This window comes from Mixophyes fleayi, chromosome 2, assembly GCF_038048845.1.
Source record: "Mixophyes fleayi isolate aMixFle1 chromosome 2, aMixFle1.hap1, whole genome shotgun sequence".
Classification (NCBI taxonomy): Eukaryota; Metazoa; Chordata; class Amphibia; order Anura; family Limnodynastidae; genus Mixophyes; species Mixophyes fleayi.
The window spans coordinates 48,372,267-48,392,518 of record NC_134403.1 but is presented as its reverse complement, the minus strand read 5'-3'; the positions used below and the strand labels follow the sequence as shown (position 1 = coordinate 48,392,518).

Here is a 20,252-nt window from a genome sequence, read left to right as displayed (position 1 = left end):
TCCAGCACATCAGAGGCATTTTGTGTGCTAGTAAACTGCGTCTAAAATGTTTCCCCATAGACTTCAACGGGATCAGAAAGACAAACATTTAAACGAAAACGCAAGTTACTTACTTGTACACAGCACACATAAAAGGACAATTTTGCAGTTAGTGTCCCTTTAAATCCCTAAATGTGTTTAGAAATTAGATTAAATAACAGTGAGCACTGAAATAATTTTTCACAGATGGACTCATTAAATCATCAAATCTGGCTTACGAGATGTGAATATTTTTTTTTAAAGCACGCCAACACAGAGTAATAGTGCCAGAACACGCTGCTGCATCTTGTACAAAGATCTTTGTTGAAGTGAAGTTATCATGAAAAGGACAGTGCCATGGCGTTAGAAGTGGGGTCATACTTTGCCGATATGGCTATTGCGCTTGTCTAATGAGTCTTTCTGTTGATCAGAAAGAATTAGTTATGCCTAATACCAGTATTGCGCTTTTGTGTTTCCATTTCAGTGTTCAGAATTTCTAGCTACCCCTCTATTTAAAACTGGCCACACATCTGTAGTTTAATACCCTTTCTTTTACATTTCCATACAACCAGTGGTCAAACTAGGCTTTAATACGGTGGTATGCCATACCGCCACTTCTCCTACTGCTTTTTGTTGTAAAACTATCACATTCCATTTACTAACATTTCCCATACCGCCACTTCTGAATTCCCATACCAACACTTCGACCACTGCACATCAATGTACAACCACACCATATACATTGCTCCCTTTTTGAAAAGCCAGCTTAAATCGTAGGCCAAAGCTGCTGATAAGCCATGGGTGGTCTTGTAAAGAAGGTTGACATGTAACGGAATAAATACATTTCAGAGCACATTTATATGCCAGGTGGGTGATAAGCGTGAATGGCTTTATAAAGGAGGATATATACAGCACATACACACATAGTTAACAAAAAGATGTTGATGTCTATATCTATATGAACAAATGTTACTGGGAAATCTCCTGTTCTCTAATTATGTAAATTACAATATATTTTACACCCTGTTAGTTGATAGAGGACAGGATTTACTGGAAGCTCTAAGACACGCTGTTACAGTACATAGTGGATATCTGGTCTATTTTATAAGTTGGATAATACATTACGGACTTTCACTGCAGAGAAAATAATTCTGTCCTCGGGCTTTTGGGCATCCAGGCAACAATATTTCTTACAGAAATTGTAAGAATCATCTTGTTTTCTGTGCTCTACTGAAGGGTAGCGGAGAACGGGTCCATTTGATGGTATCTCGGCCTGCAAAGCATCCAGCTGGTAACGTAACCCGAGACGTGGGAAACGGCCAAACTCATCACCATATGCAGCAAGTTTATCATCACCGGCCAAGTGCACATAGGGTAAATGCTTTGTAAAATTATTACTTGTATGCCAATAAGACGATGCCCAATAGGTCGCACAAGAATAGCTTATAGAATCAGACGGCAAAAAATAAAATACTGAATATGTTGCTAAAAGTTGATTCAATTATGTTCTATGTTTTATTTTTACAATTTTTTTAAAAAATATTGTGTTATTAAAGTCTGGCCGATAGAGAAAGACATCCGATCACCTTTATAGATATATATAATTTAACACATCTGACATTGTATATGTCATTGCAACTAAGCTATTAGTGAGCCATCCTGTTCTGTAATCCATCTATAAGAGGCTTCAAGCAACAGCATGCTGTGTAAACTATGAATTTTATCGCTAAATGGGTTTTAGCCCTAATTACACAAAAATCTGAGAACAAAAAAATTGTCTACCCCAGTCAACATCTGGGGGTATATGTATCAAGCTGAGAGTTTTACAGCGGCTTTGAAAAGTGGAGATGTTGCCTATAGCAACCAATCAGATTCTAGATATCATTTTGTAGAATGTACTTAATAAATGATAGCTAGAATCTGATTGGTTTTTGAAACCCGCTGGAAAACTCTCAGCTTGATACATTTACCCCCTCGTCGGGATCTATCAAATGTTGCCAGACAGAAATTTGGTGAATTAATGGCTACATCTGTCTGTGTATGCAGTCATTGTTCAACCACACTGGTAGTGCCCTATCAGATCCATATACACGTATGACCAAATCTGACGGATATCCAGCTACATAGGCAAACCGAGGGGGTTTCCTAGTGCCTGGAAACCGCCCTCCAAGCCTGGGGCACTGTATAATTGAGGTGGCTGAACCTTGCTCCCGCTTCACACAGCCTCTGCTTGAAATGGGAGAGCTGCGTGCACCTAACAGTAGTCCACGCAGCATTGCCCATGTATATTATGGGGATAGGAAGAGTTGGAGAGCAGCCAAGCACTGTCTAATATTATAGCCACGCCCCTATGCATGCTGGTCACGCCCATTGGCGGCATGGTGTGGAAACCCCCCTCTACAAATCCTGTGTTTGCTCCTGAGCTACTCTGAGCCAAGTTGCCAGATCAGCTTGTTTACGGGCAGTTTAGAATAGGAATGTCATTCTCTACAGTACATTCAATTCCAATTTATTCCTAAATGCAATATATATATTGTTTTTTCATATGAAGTAGCTTAAGCTACACATTATCGATGTCCACTGACTATAATGTTTAAATTAGCTTTTAGCTACGAAACAATTATCAAATGTAATGTAATTTTGAAGGTACAAGAGCAGATCCAGCGCTAAGCTCTCCTCTACAGACACCTCCTTGTGAAGTTGAATCATGATTGCCCATCCCAACCCACCTAATCTAACTATTGTGGTAGCCAATCACGATGGGGTAAAGAGATGTGCAGCGAGGTGAACCTTCACGTGGGGTGCCTGTAGAAGTCCTCTCGGGAGAGGCCACGTTGGGTCAACTCTGGTGCAATATCTTCAAAATGAGCAAACTTTCTATTTCATGTTTTAATTAGATTGCTGTTTGCAAGTTATGTAATATTTGGACAACTACATTATAAAGCACTGAAATACAACACAGTGCATTGTCTGAGAATATTTGATGTAATAATAATATTTCACCACCAGGCATATGTTATTTACAGACATCATGTTACACTTACTTCCACTGATGTATTGTTTTAATAACATACTCTTTCTTTGACCTTGATTTCATTTTTATCCTCAAGGACCTTGCCCAATGCGTTACATGCCAGGAGAAGCATATTACGGTGAAGAAAGCCCCAATGGAGTCATTAGGCATGACGGTAGCCGGAGGCCGAGGAAGCAAGAGTGGAGAATTGCCGATCTTTGTGACCAGCGTGCAGCCTCACGGATGTCTTGCCAGAGACAGCAGAATTAAACGAGGTTGGACTCACATTTTCATTTTTAGCTGACCAGTAGGACTGTGAGGAATGTAAAGTTCATGGGTTCTTAAGACTGTAATTAGTAAACAATAAAGCTACAAGTATCTCTTGAGAGAATAGAGAACTATTTAAAATCTTATCGGGTGGAATGTTCCCTCCTACTAACAATATGTTGTAACTTAAAAATTAAAAAAGGACATTAAATTCCGAAGCAAATAATACAGTATTGCACTAATGCAGATTGAAGGTTTTCAAAAAATTACATAAAAATTAAAAAGGTTTTTAAATAAAAATGTAAATCTTGAAAGGAACAAACATTTGACAAACCATGCAGTGTCTGCTAACTTTCCTTTTTATTAATTATTTCAAGGAAGGTCTCTAAGATATGCCTATTGAATAATTATATAGCGTTTTATTTCTATTTTAAGGTATTTATTACACAGTATAACACTATTTGAACGCTTAAGGTTCGCTAACCATTCTGTGCTCTTTTGTTTATTCCTTTACAGTTATATTTATTATTATATTTGTAAAAGTATTACATTTTAGATACATTAATTTTACGTTTTAATATTAGTAATATATGTATTTTTTCTTCTTACTGGTGGTTTATTTACACATTAACATTTTTTTCTTTAGTGGATATAATGGTATTAAAACAATTTTTAGCATTGTTCGTACAACTTTACTTTGGTGAATTTCAGCCGCTCTCGGTTCTTCCGGGTCGTTTCTGTACATTTTTAAAACACTGACAAATGAAGTGGGCACTATGCTAATTAGCTACTACTTTTTAATTTTTTTGATATGTTTTAAAATGTATTTGTCTCTTCCCCTACTAATCTTCCTGCCTTTAGGAGTTACTGTAACGTGTAACATTTAGTTATGCATACGTTAATGCTGTAAGTACATAGTAGAGGAAGCTGTTTTATAGGATGTTATATTCGCCTGTATTTATTTTCCAGGGGATGTTCTGCTGAGTATAAATGGCATTGATCTGACTAAGCTGAGTCACAGTGAGGCAGTAGCTATGCTGAAAGCCAGTGCGGCCTCCTCCGTCATTGCCCTGAAAGCCCTGGAGGTGGAGGTTCTGGAAGAGCAGACACAAGTAAATGAAGAAATGAGCACAATCAGTGAAAACGAGTATGATGCCAGCTGGTCTCCGTCATGGGTCATGTGGCTGGGACTACCCAGGTAGATTTTAGCATTATCATAGCAAGGTTTCAGTCTCTTCTCAAATGAAACCAGAAAGATTGCTTTTTGCTATCTTGTGGGCCTGTCCATAACGTATTACAGTATAGAGTATTATAGACCAGTACCGTTTAGTGACTTGTTAAAATAAGCACATGCCAGAGTAATTGTAATTATAAATAGACATTTGTTTCAAAAGTGGCTCCCCAGTGCCATGTGGGAAAGTAACAGTGCTCACCATATCATCAGCATCAGCATTCATTTATATAACACCAGCACATTCCGTAGCGCTTTGCAATTGGGAACAAACACAGTAATAAAACAAGACTGGGTATAGGCACAAACCTATTATCAGGGCACTTGTGCTGTTGTATGTAATAGGTGTCAGCGGCATTGGTTGTAGATTTTAAACCAGAAGAAGCTTTTAGACTTAAGCAATCTGTAGGTTTTATTTCAGAACTTGTTGTAACAGATGATATTTACACATATATAGAGTCGCTCACATTTGATACTGACTGCAACAGACAGACAGTATGACAAGCTTATGCAGTTAATGTACTTAACAATATTATAGTACATTCATATATGCAGATGGCATATATGATCGGAGGCTGCCAAAAGGAGACTCAGGCCTCATTGCGACTTCTGGTGCCCCAGCAGAAGTAGACAATGCGCGCCCAGACTCAACAAAAACAGACAGATGGAGCCAAGCAGTGGCGGAACTACCTTTGGTGCGGCAGGTGCGGCGCACCAGGGCCCATGGAGATATTGGGGGCCCGCTGCACGGCAGATGCAGAGAGTTGGAACTAGCGAGCTGTGGGTCCCTGTTCCCTCCTCTCTGCCGTCCTGCACCAGGGCCCACAGCTTGCTAGTTCCGCCTCTGGAGCCAAGGCTGAGTGTGACTGTGCAGGCCAATAAGAAACTAATGGTCCTTTATGTTATCTGCCCTGCTTTCCCCCACCTCTAATTGGGCTTGGAAAGGGGTGGCAGATGGGCTGATAGGACCAGAACCCCCCATGGCACTAGACAGGTAACCCATCCGCCCCCATTATAATCCACCTCCGCCGGTCCCCCAAAACAGGCCTGGTGCTTTGTTTCTGCCTCCCTCTTTTCCCCCTTGACGTCCCTGTATATAATATTAAATGAGTCAGAAAGATATTTTTAAAAAAAACGTTGCATTGCAAAGAAAACATAAACTTGTTAAGATGATAAAGCAAGGGGCAGTCTATGGCCTCAGCCGTTCTGCCACTCAGGTCCATGTGGGCTTGGCACCAATCTAGGCCTGTTTGTAGGTGAAGGCGGCTATCATCACCGTATTCATGGAATGGGTCATGTATGTGTTATTAGCATACTCATTTCATAAAATAGAAGCTATTGAAATCTCAGGAGGGCACATGATACACAAATATGAGAGGTACTCCACCTTTATGCACATAATAAACTATCTACCATCATTCTATGTGGGCATAATGGTATTTATAAGGCATATTTGTTTGTTTACTGTAAGTAAAAATAAATCTATTAAACCACAATGTTGAGATATTTCTCTTTATAACATGTAAAACCTAGTATACTATTACATAAGCTTGTCTTGCTTTATATTTTTAGTACTTCTATTAATGTATAACATTTATTTTACTTTGTTCCAAAGGAAGCAGACGAGTGAAACTAGTTTATTATACATGTGTCTTCATTGTATTGGCACATCAATAATGATCTGTTTGTGTGCTCTCATGATCCCACTTAGCTTATTCTTAAATATAATTAGGTTGTGAGCTGTTATCCTTTACTTATATAGTGCATCACAATACAATAATGAGGACTAAATTGAGCATACGTTGATCAATAGATCCTTGCTTGTTAGGGCTTATAATATTTTCCTATTATGTATATTTGTTATAGCAAAAAGACATTACAAGTAAATACATTTAAGTAGTATACCAGTACAATACATACTGAGGGATAACATTTCTTCTGCGGTAGATATCATATATAAGGGGAGGAAATGAAGAGATATACAGTACAGAAGGAGATCTTTGGGAGACTCCCAATTTGTCACAAAGGGTTGGGGGTATCTGGGAGCATCTCAACAGGGCCAACTCTTATATTTAAGCTCTATACATGAAAAACAAGTTTTAGCAATGCTGGAGGCCCTTCCTTGTGAGAAAAGCATAAGGTCCTCTATTTTCATGGATTCATTAACTTCAAGACGTCAGTTCTGTGCCAAGTTAATGGCGATGTAGGAAATGAACATCAATCACATTTCCCAAGGAACATCACTGTTGGAATATGGTATATGTTATATATATTATACTTACATACAATTGTTTAAAGAGTAGCTATAAATAAAATGTGTCCTTAAAGAGAAGAAATGTTCAGCTATTTGCTAGGCCACTCGGAAGTCATTCTTACCAAGAATGAAAACCCCTCTACTGAAATTGAAGGCACAGACTAATAGGCAGTTATTCAGCCGCATGGGGACAGAGAATAATGATCTGTTTCTGCACCTCCGTCTACCTAAACTTGTACTTATGTTACCTTTCCTCAAATCAGGCGTGACCACGCTGACAGTATTCAAAGGTATTTCAAATAAAATTACTTTTTATATATGATCCCCATACCAAGGCCCCAAAACTACTCATTATCTTCTCCTAAAGCAAGTTAGTCTGTGGGAAGAGACATGCAGAGGACTGCAACATAGTCTATAAGGAACAGACTCTTTTGGGGTCACAAAAGTTACTGTTAGAAGAGGTTGGAGCTACAGAAGGGGTATAAATATTTACATGTTCCCCTTTAAGGTCTCTTTAAGGCACCTACATAATTTTACTGGCAATATAAACTAACACATGCACTAAGACAATGCAAATGTATGTTTATCTATTGCAACCAATTCGCTTTAATCAATCTAGGTGAAGTTAGAAAGCAGATGTTATATCGGTTGCTATCGGTTACTGCACATTTACATTTTTTGCCAATATACTGTAAACAATTCTGTGAGGTCGGTGCTTCTAAAAGCAGTTGTACACAGAGGAGCTTATCTGCAAAGCGCACGGGATGCGCAGCACACAATGCCGTGGTCTTTCCAGCGCACATCAAGGTGCGTGCGCCTACTCTGCATGCATGGGACTCCTTCGCAATCTAGAAATGTGTCCGAGGAACCGCTTTAGAACCTTCATGTCACTTTTGCTTTTTTGAAGTTTGTTTTTTTAACACACTGGGCAGAGTGCGCCTAGAATTGCGCTTCGCGCTGAAGTGCAACTATATGGTGCAAAATGTAGCAAATTAAAAATACAAGATGAGACCGGGGGGTTAATGTGGGGAGTAAATGTATAAAGCTTAGAGTTTTCCGGCGGGTTTGAAAAGTGGAGATGTTGCCTATAGCAACCAATCAGATTCTAGCTGTCATCTTGTAGAATGTACTAAATAAATGATAGCTAGAATCTGATTGGTTTTTCAAACCCGCCGGAAAACTCTCAGCTTGATACATTTCCTCACAAATCTCTATCCGCTCAGAGCTGATATAAAATTTAAGTGGTTTTGCAGGGTAAAAATAATAGTGCTCTATACCGCATTATTCAATAATGTCTCAAACCTCCGCTCCTCCATAATGGCCTCATCTGGCTCCCATACCCATGCTTTTTGGCAGAAATCTAGGTGTACCGGTGCATATCCAGGCACACTGTGCCAACAAAGACATTTTGGGGCTGTGCCTAGGCCATTTTCCATGTGATAATTGAAGCCCCTAGAATATGCACATATACCTTTGCCTAGCACCAAGATACAACTTAATCAAAACTATTTTTTTCCTTTCACTTCCAATGTACAATTCAGCTAAGCTGTTTGCATATTGTTATAACAACTTTATGGTGATTCTGCAGTTTACAAGTTTATTTTTGCTGTGTAGTTACTTTGGTTTCAGTTTAATTATAGCATAAGAAGAGAATGTAAAGTATGCTATTAAGATCAAACTGTTGCCTTATGATGTGCCTGCAAGTGAGTTGCCTGCAGCAAGTGGTCTGCACTTTCTGGCCATTAGTGTAATTGATTGCATAAAATTGCTGCATAGGCAAGAATATTTTATTCCATTTGAAAAAAATATTTGAATTATTTTTACATTCCATTCACTTCTTCCTGGAAATGTATATTAATGCAGTGTTAACATTACACCGAGCACAGTGTTACTCTTTTCTGCATCTGTGGATGTGTGTTGAAGTCGTATAATTGGATGAACGAAAGTATATTGGTTTAATATTGGTTTGCCGTGCATATTGCGAAGCGTACGCCACGTAACACGTGGCGTGATGCGATCGCACGGTAAAATACGCACGCACGCACACACTAGCATTACAACATTTAGTTATTTATACAATTCATATTGGTTCCGTTACACTGTAATTTATGAGCAGATAGTATTTGGACCCACCCAATCTTTGTTGATTTTGTTTGTTTGTTTTATGTTGTCACATGTTTGCTTTCCTAAATCGCTGGCCGATGGAAAAGAATGGAAATGTTTGTTTTGTTTGCTGTTTTAAGATAACTATCTTGTTTTTCTTCTCACAGATAAAGGGGACAAAAAAAGGAGTATAAATTTAGTGATTAGAGGGGTGAGATAGAGAAATAGAAGAATTACTCTTGAAAGACTAATTAACAATAGACATATGGAACACTCTTTGTTTTAGGCTGCAGTGTCTCATGATAATTTGTTTGGCTGAGAATCATTATCCAACAATGAAGTATATACATACTTTGCTCCAAAATATCGTTTATGTATCTCAGATGAGTCATCAACAGTTAAATTTTACATTTCTCTATTATAAGTTAGGAAAGTCCATTGAAAAGGTATGTAGTCAATGTTATACCGAGTTCTTAATGAACAAATGACGGACGACACTGGATTGCACTGTTAAGACCCCCTAGTCAAGTATGGGGAGGGGTCATAGTTAGCAAATAGCTAAGGGGAGCAGTGGAATGAATACAGCCATTTCCCCATAGAGTCAGAGTCCAATCCAGCTGTCTCCCTTTCTGCATGTATGTTTGTATTCAAATCTTTATATTCCCATCATTCATTGCTTTCCTATTTCTCATTCTTTACACAAATGCTAGTACCTCTCTCTCTCTTTCTCTCTCTCTCTCTCTCCCTCTCTCTCTCTCTCTCTCCCCCCCTCTCTCTCTCTCTCTCCCCCCCCCCCCCCTCTCTCTCTCTCTCTCTCCCCCTCTCTCTCTCTCTCTCTCTCTCTGCTCTGGTAGAGATAAAATCAGACACAGTCTCAACAATGGGGCTAAAACATATTTTTATTTTTTACATAAGACAAATTCAGAGATACACACACTAGATTGACATGAGTTACAGAAACAGTCAGGGGTTTTGTTTTCATGTGTATAGAAACTGCTGATTTTAAGCCGAAAGGTTCTGTTGTGGAAATACGATTCATGTTTTATAGATTGCATATCTGTGTTGTTTTTTTTGTTTTATGATTCGTGACTCCTGTTCAAAAATGTGCCTTTATATGGAGGCACAAAGGGTGGATAGGAGATTGCTGGAGGTTAGGCATACAGATATGCATCTCTGTATAGAACATTGGAGTAGGATTTTTACCACAAGATACGACATAATGTGAAACCCTAGAAAATGTAGAATTTTCATGTTTTATATTTTTTTCACTGTTAGACAGGCATGTATTGGATACTGTTATATTTGAAGAAAGTGTTATAGAAATAGACCCCTTTGCCTTTCCCACTTAGTCAAGTAGCTGAATGTGAGGTACTGAGAATGACATGTGAGTTGGCAGAGGGAAAATTGATTGATATACATTGGTCTTCAGCATTTTTCTAGTCTAGGGGGCGATCTTGAGGTGACTGAGAAATCGTTTTATAGCAATACCAGCACATGATTAGGACACTACATAGAGGACTTTATACAGTGACACAGTTACCAACTGAAGTAGCTGCTAGTAAGGTCCACACTTACACACACGACCATACATGGCTGTCACACCAGGGCGAACATAGCTGTCAAATAGACAGCAGGGTTTTATGTGACAGTTAACAAATCTATGTTTTGTTATGTTTTTCGTTGTATTGTTTTAGTTCTAAAATGGGAACACACACACACACACACATATGCACGCATACACATATTGGTTAATATAGGAAGATTTGTGTTACCTGAGGGATAAACTGTCTGGAAGGTGAAGAGATGTGGTGAGGAGTCTGGTGGACCCTGGAGAGATGGACAAGGTAGACCAATAGAGCCATCCCATATCCCTCCTGCTGATGGGTTTTCCTCCAGGTAAAACAAATACACATCATCCAATTACCACCATGCAGGATCCTCAAGTATACACAGGTGTACCAATGAAAAATGTCTGGGTAAAGGTGTATTGAAATGTGTCTAACGTATTACTGTGTCATACTCAAAACTTTTGTTATTCAATGTGATAGTCCTAGTTATAATAGATGATAGGGGTATTCATGTTATTGATAATAGAGATATAATGTATGAGTAGTGGTAACAAATCACATACTTTCAGTTAGCCATAAACCAGTGTGAACATAAAGTAGTGGTGCTCGGTAGAACGAATTGAATAGAATAAGAGTTGGAACTTGATTGAAGTGACTGATAGCTTCGGCCACTAGTCCTTTCCCGCTACCAAAAGATCACTCCTGGGCAGACTCCTAACCTGTCAGTTTTTGAACTGTTCTTGACCCCTCGTGAGATGAGATGGTAACTGGGAGGCTAGGTTAGACCTTGAGAGAAGGTAAATAGTGAGACAGCAACCAAGAATGTCCAAAACACTGTTTCCTGAAAGGTCACACTAACTGTCAGGATGTTGGATCGGGAGAGTAAGTTGTGGAGCAGAAATTTCTTAAGCTTAGGTTATTTGACAGACAGGTACCAGGTGTAGGCTACCAGCATCACGGCTTCAAGGGTAGCAGAGACACACGGGTGCCCATTCCACCCACTGCAGAGGGGCCAACACTCAGAGAAGGGTCCAAGGGCACTCATGAGTCTGTATTGGAAGGCCTCGAATGCAGTTAGTAGCACCTGAGCCAAAGGCTAAGACTGTTGTCCAGCATGACGTTGTAGTTTTTCCTGTTTTGTGTTCTCTCATTTCATTCTCTTCTCGGGGCGGTTAATTCTTTTGATTATTAGCAGGTGACAGAGACTGGTTCGGGTAATGATAAGGAGGTATTGGGGAGGAAGAAGTTAGTGGCATAATCAGTCCAGCCAATTACTCTATTCAATTCAGGGGTAAAGGAAAATTTAGAAACCTTGGAGCTTGGAGAAAGTGCGAGGGGCTATTGTCTGAGTAGCATTACGTCCGTAAGCACGGCGACCCCATGGTTAGAAAAGAGATACACCCAGCGATGCCAGTCCAGTAATATTCGGACTTGAGCAGACATCCTTGAGAATGATTATCATTCTTGGGAGGGTAAGGTCTTAGACCAAACAAAGTGCTGGGCGTGCTCACACGTGCCTCAGTGATTATATCAAGTAGGATTAGTTCTCTTTCCACTAAATATTCTTGAGGTACCCGAACTATAGGTCACTAAGGGAAAAAGTAGGACACCTAGGTCCCTTAGTCTGAAGTCTCCCAATGCTTTGCAAGCCGATCACTGTTAAATCTGAGTATTTGGAGACTGGGAAGAACGAACAGACAATAGCCCGCCCACAAGTGTTGATGAAAAGAACTGATGACATTATTAGAAGTGTGTATATTAACGCAGGCTGAAGGAGACTGAGCTTAAAGACATGTGTTGGACAGAAGAACCTGTTAAACTTAAAGAACTGTAGTAGAGAATTCTGTATAGCTGATACATGTTCTACTGTACCTTGTACCTTTCCAAATAATGTATTAAGTGTTTTATTGCACCCTTGAAGGGCATACAAAAGGTTATCTCCAAGCTCCAGAAGTGTACGGTTTATAGTAAAAGAAGAAATCGTTTAGAGGATTAAGACTCTCTCTTATGATAACTTGTTTAGATCTAGAAACAGCGTGGTCATACACCAAGGGGGATTTGTATTACATAACAATGAAACGTGGTACTGAGATCCTGCATATAACATCTTTAAGGTGATAGTTTATTATACTATCAAAGGGTGGACTGTTGAAGTCGTATAATTGGATGAACGAAAGTATATTGGTTTAATATTGGTTTGCCGTGTGTATTGCGAAGCGTACGCCACGTAACACGTGGCGTGATGCAATCGCTTGGTAAAATACGCACGCACACACTAGCATTACAACATTTAGTTATTTATACAATTCATATTGGTTCCGTTACACTGTAATTTATGAGCAGATAGTATTTGGTTTATTATTAGTATATATATATATATATATATATATATATATATATATATATATATATAGTGATTATATGTACATTGTAGTGTTATTAAAGGTTTAGGTTATAGGAAAGGTGTCATGCCTGATATCATATTGATCCCCTAATCATCAGCAGCTGTCCGGTGCAGTCGGCGAAGAGCTCGCACATTGCATACTTTAGTTATTGATATTAGGGAATAATCCTTTGTATGATGCTGGCTATGAAAGGAGCAGACCCCCTGGAGAGACGACCCCCACCTTTGGATTCCTTAGATTGAATCAACCTATGATCTGTTTACACTGGACCCACCCAACGTCTGGACCTATAGAAACAATCTACGTCATCTCTATTGTTCAAGTGTAACACTGTACTGTATATAATCATAGCTGCACACACCCTGGCCCTCAGTCACTTCTGACACAGTATTCTAAGCAGATATACTGTCCACCGGGTCCCGTGGGTGCGCAGCGTGCGCAAGCGATTGCATTGGTATGTACTTATCTTTTGGTATTGGCTGTGCTGTACTGTACTGTATCATAATATAATAATGTATTGAATTGTTGACTATTTACATCTGCTAAAATAAATCACTTTGTGCTTTGGAAACACATACAATTGATTGGGCAATGCTTATTGAAAACGATAAAATTACTTTAATATGTGTCTACAGGTCAAGACAAAAGTGGTAATTTCCAAAGCTGCGATTATGCTGATCCACTGTACTTTTTTGTACACACGCGTCTATTTGTTTGCCATTCACTTACATAGGTGCACGTAGCCAATCCGCTTTTGGGTCGTGCCTTCGTGCAATTTTCATTTGCGGGATCATGGACCAAGATGAGAAAGAACATGGTGAATAAAGTTGAACATCACTTTAAAGTGCTGCCTATGATCAGTGTTGGACAGCCTCATATTTAATGACGACTTTTCTATATTTCTCCTAAAGTACTGCTGGTTCAAGCCTCATTCATGTCCTAAATATGTCATGAGAATAAGGTGACACCAGGACATTTATTAAATGTCACTTTTTTACATTTTAATGGGAAGTGCAAAAGGCATTCCATTGAAAATACAAGCGGACAAAAGATGACAGCCTTTTCTGTGGATGCGTAAAAAGCAGGTTGTTTGGATAGAAGGCACTGGACCACCTACTAAACCAGTAGCCTCCTAAATGTGCAAATTACACCCATTGTACCAAATCAAATAAATTGTCCCTAATATAAAATGTAGTTTTTGCATAGGGATTCAGAGTGTTGACCTCTCCTGCGTTTAGCCCATGTTCAGTAAGAAGTGCGACAGATCATCCTAACATCGCTAATCAGAAGGAACAACGTTTCTCATCATGCAGTTGGTGCTATCTTGAAATAACATGTGCGTACCTATATAAACAGGTTCAACTATGCAGAAATATGAGCCTCACCTCACTAAACAGCGTCAGTCTTGTATAGTTAAGTTAGTAATGCATATGCGCCCTTGTTATTATGGTGCAATCGCCAGTATTTGATATGTGCATAGCTTTATCATGATCCGCATCAATGCATCTAAATAATGTGTGTGTCTGTACATTTTTTGGACATGATAATGTCTTATGTGATTAATAATTTCTAAACTTTGCTGAATAGTAAATACGTCTTGTTTCTACAAATTTGATTGACTTTGATATCACTTTTTAGTTGTCTCCATAGCTCCCATGATGTTGTTTTGCGGAGAAGCAGTTTGGGGAGCTGGGGCTTCAGTATAGTTGGTGGTTATGAGGAGAATCACACAAACCAGCCATTCTTTATAAAGACCATAGTGCTGGGGACACCCGCTTACTACGATGGACGACTGAAGTGAGTAAGATTCAGCAGTAAAGGCCACCACCCTATGTGTCTTTAGTCTTTCCTTGATGTACATTGTCGAATAGGTTATACAACACTTTGCAGGGAATAAAGGTCCACCCAGTAGATGAATAATGTCACTACAAGATCATTTCAAGCAGTATTCATCACATCTCTATTGCTCCACTAATTGATTATTCCTCTTCCTCTCTGATTTGAGTTTCAATAGGTGGAGCAATGTAATATATCACAATTTGCTGCATGTGTAAAACATAAGACCAAAGTTGGGATGGTGACAGTAATCAAAGTTACAGCATAAATTATAGTACAGAACAATAGAGAGTGATGAATATGTCTGTCTCACCTTTGTCTTCTTCCTGTCATTCTGATCTTGTCTGAACCTGACCATGCCCAATGACCTCATACTACATCCCAATGCCGTCATGAATCATAAGTAAGATTAAATTGTCGCCTTTGGGAGAAAAGGGACAGGGACACTTTAAGACATAACTGGGCTCTGAGGAAATATATCATTAATAAGGCCAAATACCCATACTTGCCATTTTTTCCTTTCTTCCCTCTGGGAGATCCTGGAGGGAAGGTCAAGTGACAAGTGTGGTAGGAAGGCATGGCAACATCATCACATGCCCCGCCCCCTGTCATTCTTCACGGCAAGTTGCATCATCAAGCCCCACCTCCACCTGGGAATCACGAGAGTGCATGCGAGAATTCTCCCTGATATTCGGGAGCCTTCTGGATATTCCAGGAGAGTAGGCAGGTATGCATACACCCTGTAAGACATGGGGAAAGTGTATCTCAAAATAAATGTACAAGACAAAAAATTACATTGTCTTTGTTACCACTGGTACTAAATGTTGTGTGAGGGTTTCCTACCCTTTTTATAATTTGGGGAGGAAAGAGCAGTGTTCTGTTAGGAAGTTTGGAAACTTGATCCAGGTTTACCCTTTCAACTATAGTTAATGCATTACATTACATTTTTTTATGACCTATATATACTATAGTCTTTGTCAATGATACTTTGTAACACCTTCACAGAAGCTAGATAAGTTCCTGTGACAGGAATACTATATAAATTATATATATATATATATATATATATATATATATATATATATATATATATATTGTGACACAGGCACACTTTTGGTGATGCACACACAAACACCTTCTTGCTTTTTACTTTGCTTTTATTGTATGAATGACAAAGTAATTTATAACATAAAGTTGCACACACTTTCTTTTGACCCTAATGCTAAAGTAACAGAGACCAACTCTAGACACCGGCCACTGTCTGGCATTGGTCACAATGAACAACTCAGGTTTAAATAGTTTACACTCCTCCCACAGCCCTAGTTTGATAGATAGGTGAAACTCCCATCTTGCCTTTAAAAGGAGTTCTCATCAGGTGGTCTGCTTGATCAGCCTCAGTGCAGATACACCCTGTCGACCTGTTGTTAGCTGTGAAAAAGACACTTTCAAAACATGTAAGTTAAATCGGACTCTGTACTATTAAATTGCCACACATATGTCCTCCACCAGTATCTCTTTAACCTTGATGCACTACTGTACAAATGTGTAACTCTGGTTGCAGCTTTGCTCTGCAGATTGTCAGCTAAATATCTAACCCCTCTCTTAGAAGCCTGTGGAAAACCACTCCCTTTGTGACAAAAAATAAATATATATATATATATATATATATATATATATATATATATATATATATATATATATATATGTATGTATGTGTGTGTGTATATATTGTGAGAAAGTATAGCATTCACAGGAATCGGACACAGGTATGCTGAACCATTTAACTGTTTATTAGCAGTTGTCAGGATGGTAAAACAGTTCCAACGCTGGTTCAGTAATCATGTCCAAAACAGTACACAAAAATCCCCACCACCTACATCTGGCTAGACATGACTTCCCTGTCTGCAAGCCGGCCACTTACTGGCATCGGTGGTTCCACACACACATACAAAGAGTGTCTTTATCCTCCACCCCAAGCACTACAAACAAATCACAGCAAACCAATCACACCCATGTGGAACACCTGTGTGTGTGTGCTAAAAGAGGATCCCAGGGAACCTTTAACCCTGTCTGCAGCCTCAATATATATATATATGTATATACATACACACAAACACACAGGAAACCCACCTCTTAACTATTGCCTTCCCCATGACTTGCCAAATGACCACCCACCTTGACCACTCCCTCTTCTTGCTCCTCCTGCCTTGTCCATTTGTTTACCGTTTAATCCTACGGCCTTTGCCTCTAGATTGTACACTCACAATCAGTGCCCACTCTTCCCTATGTCTTCTTTCTGTACCTCAAATGTATATGTTATGTCCTTCAGTTCATTTTCTATCTGTGTGATTGTTGTGATTTTCCATTTAACTTGTACTTGTTTATTGGTACTTGTACGATTGGTACGCCAATGTTTTTCCACTGTGTTCATTTGCTATTATGTTTATTACATGTGCTTGTAGGCTGTTTGTCCAATGCAGTAGCATTTGTAGAACATTATAAGTACAGACGATGATCATAATCACAAGGGAAATAGTATCTCCTGCTGTTTTCTTGTTATGTTATTTTATTGCATCATTGTGGCAGATCCCAGGCAGCCAAAGAATAGATTGTATCACTTTTGAAATTCAGAATAAATTACCCATCTGTTACTGTATAATGTAGGGATAGATGGCTCATTTTCTGCTTTAATTATGTGTTGTCTTGATTTCTACTTAGAATCATTTTAAAGCTGTTAATTTGTGATGTCCACATATCTATTTATATGTGAATTATTTTCCATTGCAGGTGCGGAGATATGATTGTGGCTGTTAACGGGTTGTCTACCGTGGGAATGAGTCACTCGGCGCTAGTCCCCATGCTTAAGGAGCAACGGAGTAAAGTAACACTTAGCGTCATCTCCTGGCCTGGAAGCCTCGTCTAAGAGATTCTTTATAAAGCATTGCCTTGATATATCTTCTCTGCTTTAGAGCTGGTTAAGAGTTGGGCCAAATCTTTGCAACAATCAGTTAAATGACTGGCTTCTCTCTCAGACCAAGCTGTTCAAAAGTGATGTGTGCTGATTTTTGAAGAAACTTTCAAGGGGGAAAAGTCTAACATGGGAGATCTGGAATCACCCGCCACCACCTATGCTGGTGTAGTAACAACGCGCCCTTCGCTTTTCTTCCAGCCATCAAAAGTATGTGTTCAATTGAGTCTGCAGACTGTACCCTGAGCAGCGCCGTTAGCCCATATACAAATAAAGTTTTGCTGTAGAGAAAGCCATAGAGTAAATGTTTGTATGTGCCAAGAATACAAGGTGTTTGATGGCGCTTGGTACTTCTTCAGTGCTGAAATATGCACCAGCTTAAGTATTTCACCATCTTCTCTGTAAATGTGAAAGCCTGACTCAATTTATTTATAGACTATTGTGCTGCTACAGGTATATTATTGGTTTACCTCACGGGAACATTGTCAATAACGAATGTCCTTAATAATAATATCATTCATCTAGTCGCGGCTGTTTCGAGAATTCCACAGAAAACAGAGGGGGGGGGGAGCAACTCTTTCACAATTGGGTTTTGTACTGTGCAATAACTGTTTGTTTTTTTTCTTCAAATGAAACGTGGGTTTGTTTCAAGGGTTAACTTCCTGATAATGAATGTTTTTTTGGTTAGTATAAACAAACTTTTGATATTTTTACTGCAATATTTATATTAAGATATGCCTGTGTTTGTGGTCTTTTTACAAAGTTGGACATGAAGGTAGCTTGTTGAATGTTGTTTAAATCGAGAATAGGAATCCTTGGGCTTCCCAACCTGTTGCTGCCAGGCATCCAAATGAATGTCATTTCACAACTTGCAGGGCATCATGGGAGACGGAGTTCGGTATTTGGTTATGCATCATGGGATATGTAGTTCAACACTAATGCTACCCACGTATGTTAAGGTCTTTATGCTTTTTATCAAATTATTGCATTTTTCATTATCTCTATTGTCTTGCAACGTCATCACACACAGTATTATTATTATCGTTTATTTATATAGCACCAATCGTATTACATAGCGCTGTACAGAGAATGTGTAATCACTCTCATCAGTCTCTGCCCCTTGGGAGCTTACAGTCTAAATTCTCTTATCACACACACACACAGTACACATTTTATTTCACGATGCAATAGAAAATTAATAGGAACCCATTTAAGAAGTCATAACATTACCCGACACACTAAGATTTTTATTGTACAGATTTACTGTACTGAAGAATTGTGTAGAATTTCTACAGTGCATTTATTTCTTGAAAAGCATTTCCAACCTCATCCAATCGTAATCCAGTCTGAATTTTCTGTTAAAATTGAATTGTGGGCCTTCCACACACACACATTACAAACTAACTAACTGTACAGCAATTAACGTGCTTGTGTACTTTAAGGCTTTTCATTTGTAGCTTAAGGTGTACTTGTTCATACATTGTAGGCAGCCATCTTGTGGACTAAACCATTATTCACTCAGAATAATACAGCCTATTAATTCACTAGGAAGCAGTGATATGACTGAGTCACCAAGAAAACAGTGACATCAAGAAACCACTGACAGAGCTGAGGCTTGAAAGAACCATTGATATTGTTGAAGCACAGTGGCACCATTGCCTTTGTGCCACAATGATGTCACTGTATCCTAGTGATTTGATAGGTTGCACTCTCATGAACCTTGTTTGAACCCACAACATGTCTGCCTCCACTGTGTGGAGACGATAACTGCACTTTACGGTTAGTCATTTCAAGTATATTGTTTATATTTACCTGGTTTCAAAACTGAGCAATGTACATGTTTTAAAGCATGAGGCTAAAATAAGAATCAATAACAATGAAAAAGTCTGATGTGTAAAAATATTTTGCTCTCTCAATCTGAATGTTGAACAATAATTTTTCGATAAATAAAATGACCATGGCAGTTTGTATAGGGTGCATATTTTAGGCCTCTTTAGAACGTTTCCTTGTATGTTGTTCATCTAGGCATGGATATTTGTTTGCTTTGCTGGTCAGAAACCAAATAAATGATGTACAACAACAAAAATGCTTAAATAAAACTTAGTGGGTCAGTTACTTAAGGTTTGTAGTTCCTACTTATTATTAAATTACTGATATTTAGGTATATGTCATAAAGGTAGTCAACTGAAAATATACAGATAGTAGAAATTTTTGTAACAGTTTGCCTGTCAGTAAGAAAACAGTGATCAGTACAAATGACAGCCTCTGACAGCACTAAATTTCATATTGCATTCATGAGTCTGAATAGTGTTCTACACCCCCAATTTTATGAATAGTGTTATACACCCCCAATTTTATGAATAGTGTTATACACCCCCAATTTTATGAATAGTGTTATACAACCCCAATTTTATGAATAGTGTTACACAACCCCAATTTTCAGTCCCTGAACATCTTTTTCCTCTAAATGCTACTATTTAGTCATTTTAGAATGACATACATAAAGACTAAAAATTGTTGTCTACCTTTAAATGTTTATTAAAGTGTCAGTAAATAATATTTTCAAGGGATGTTCACAGATAACTTATT

At 38.7% G+C, this 20,252-nt stretch overlaps 1 protein-coding gene across 2 annotated transcripts in view; it reads left to right on the top strand.

Moving 5' to 3' along the window:
• Positions 1-19,783, top strand: part of LNX2 (ligand of numb-protein X 2) — a 107,607-nt gene extending 87,824 nt beyond the window's left edge. For both annotated transcript variants that reach the window (XM_075198935.1, XM_075198936.1), the window contains exons 6-10: positions 1,255-1,392; positions 3,129-3,306; positions 4,268-4,496; positions 14,498-14,656; positions 17,483-19,783. In XM_075198935.1, the coding sequence (XP_075055036.1) occupies positions 1,255-1,392; positions 3,129-3,306; positions 4,268-4,496; positions 14,498-14,656; positions 17,483-17,618 (840 nt within the window). In that variant the 3' untranslated portion in view covers positions 17,619-19,783. The remainder of the gene's footprint in view (positions 1-1,254; positions 1,393-3,128; positions 3,307-4,267; positions 4,497-14,497; positions 14,657-17,482) is intronic.
• Positions 19,784-20,252: the final 469 nt, after the last annotated feature.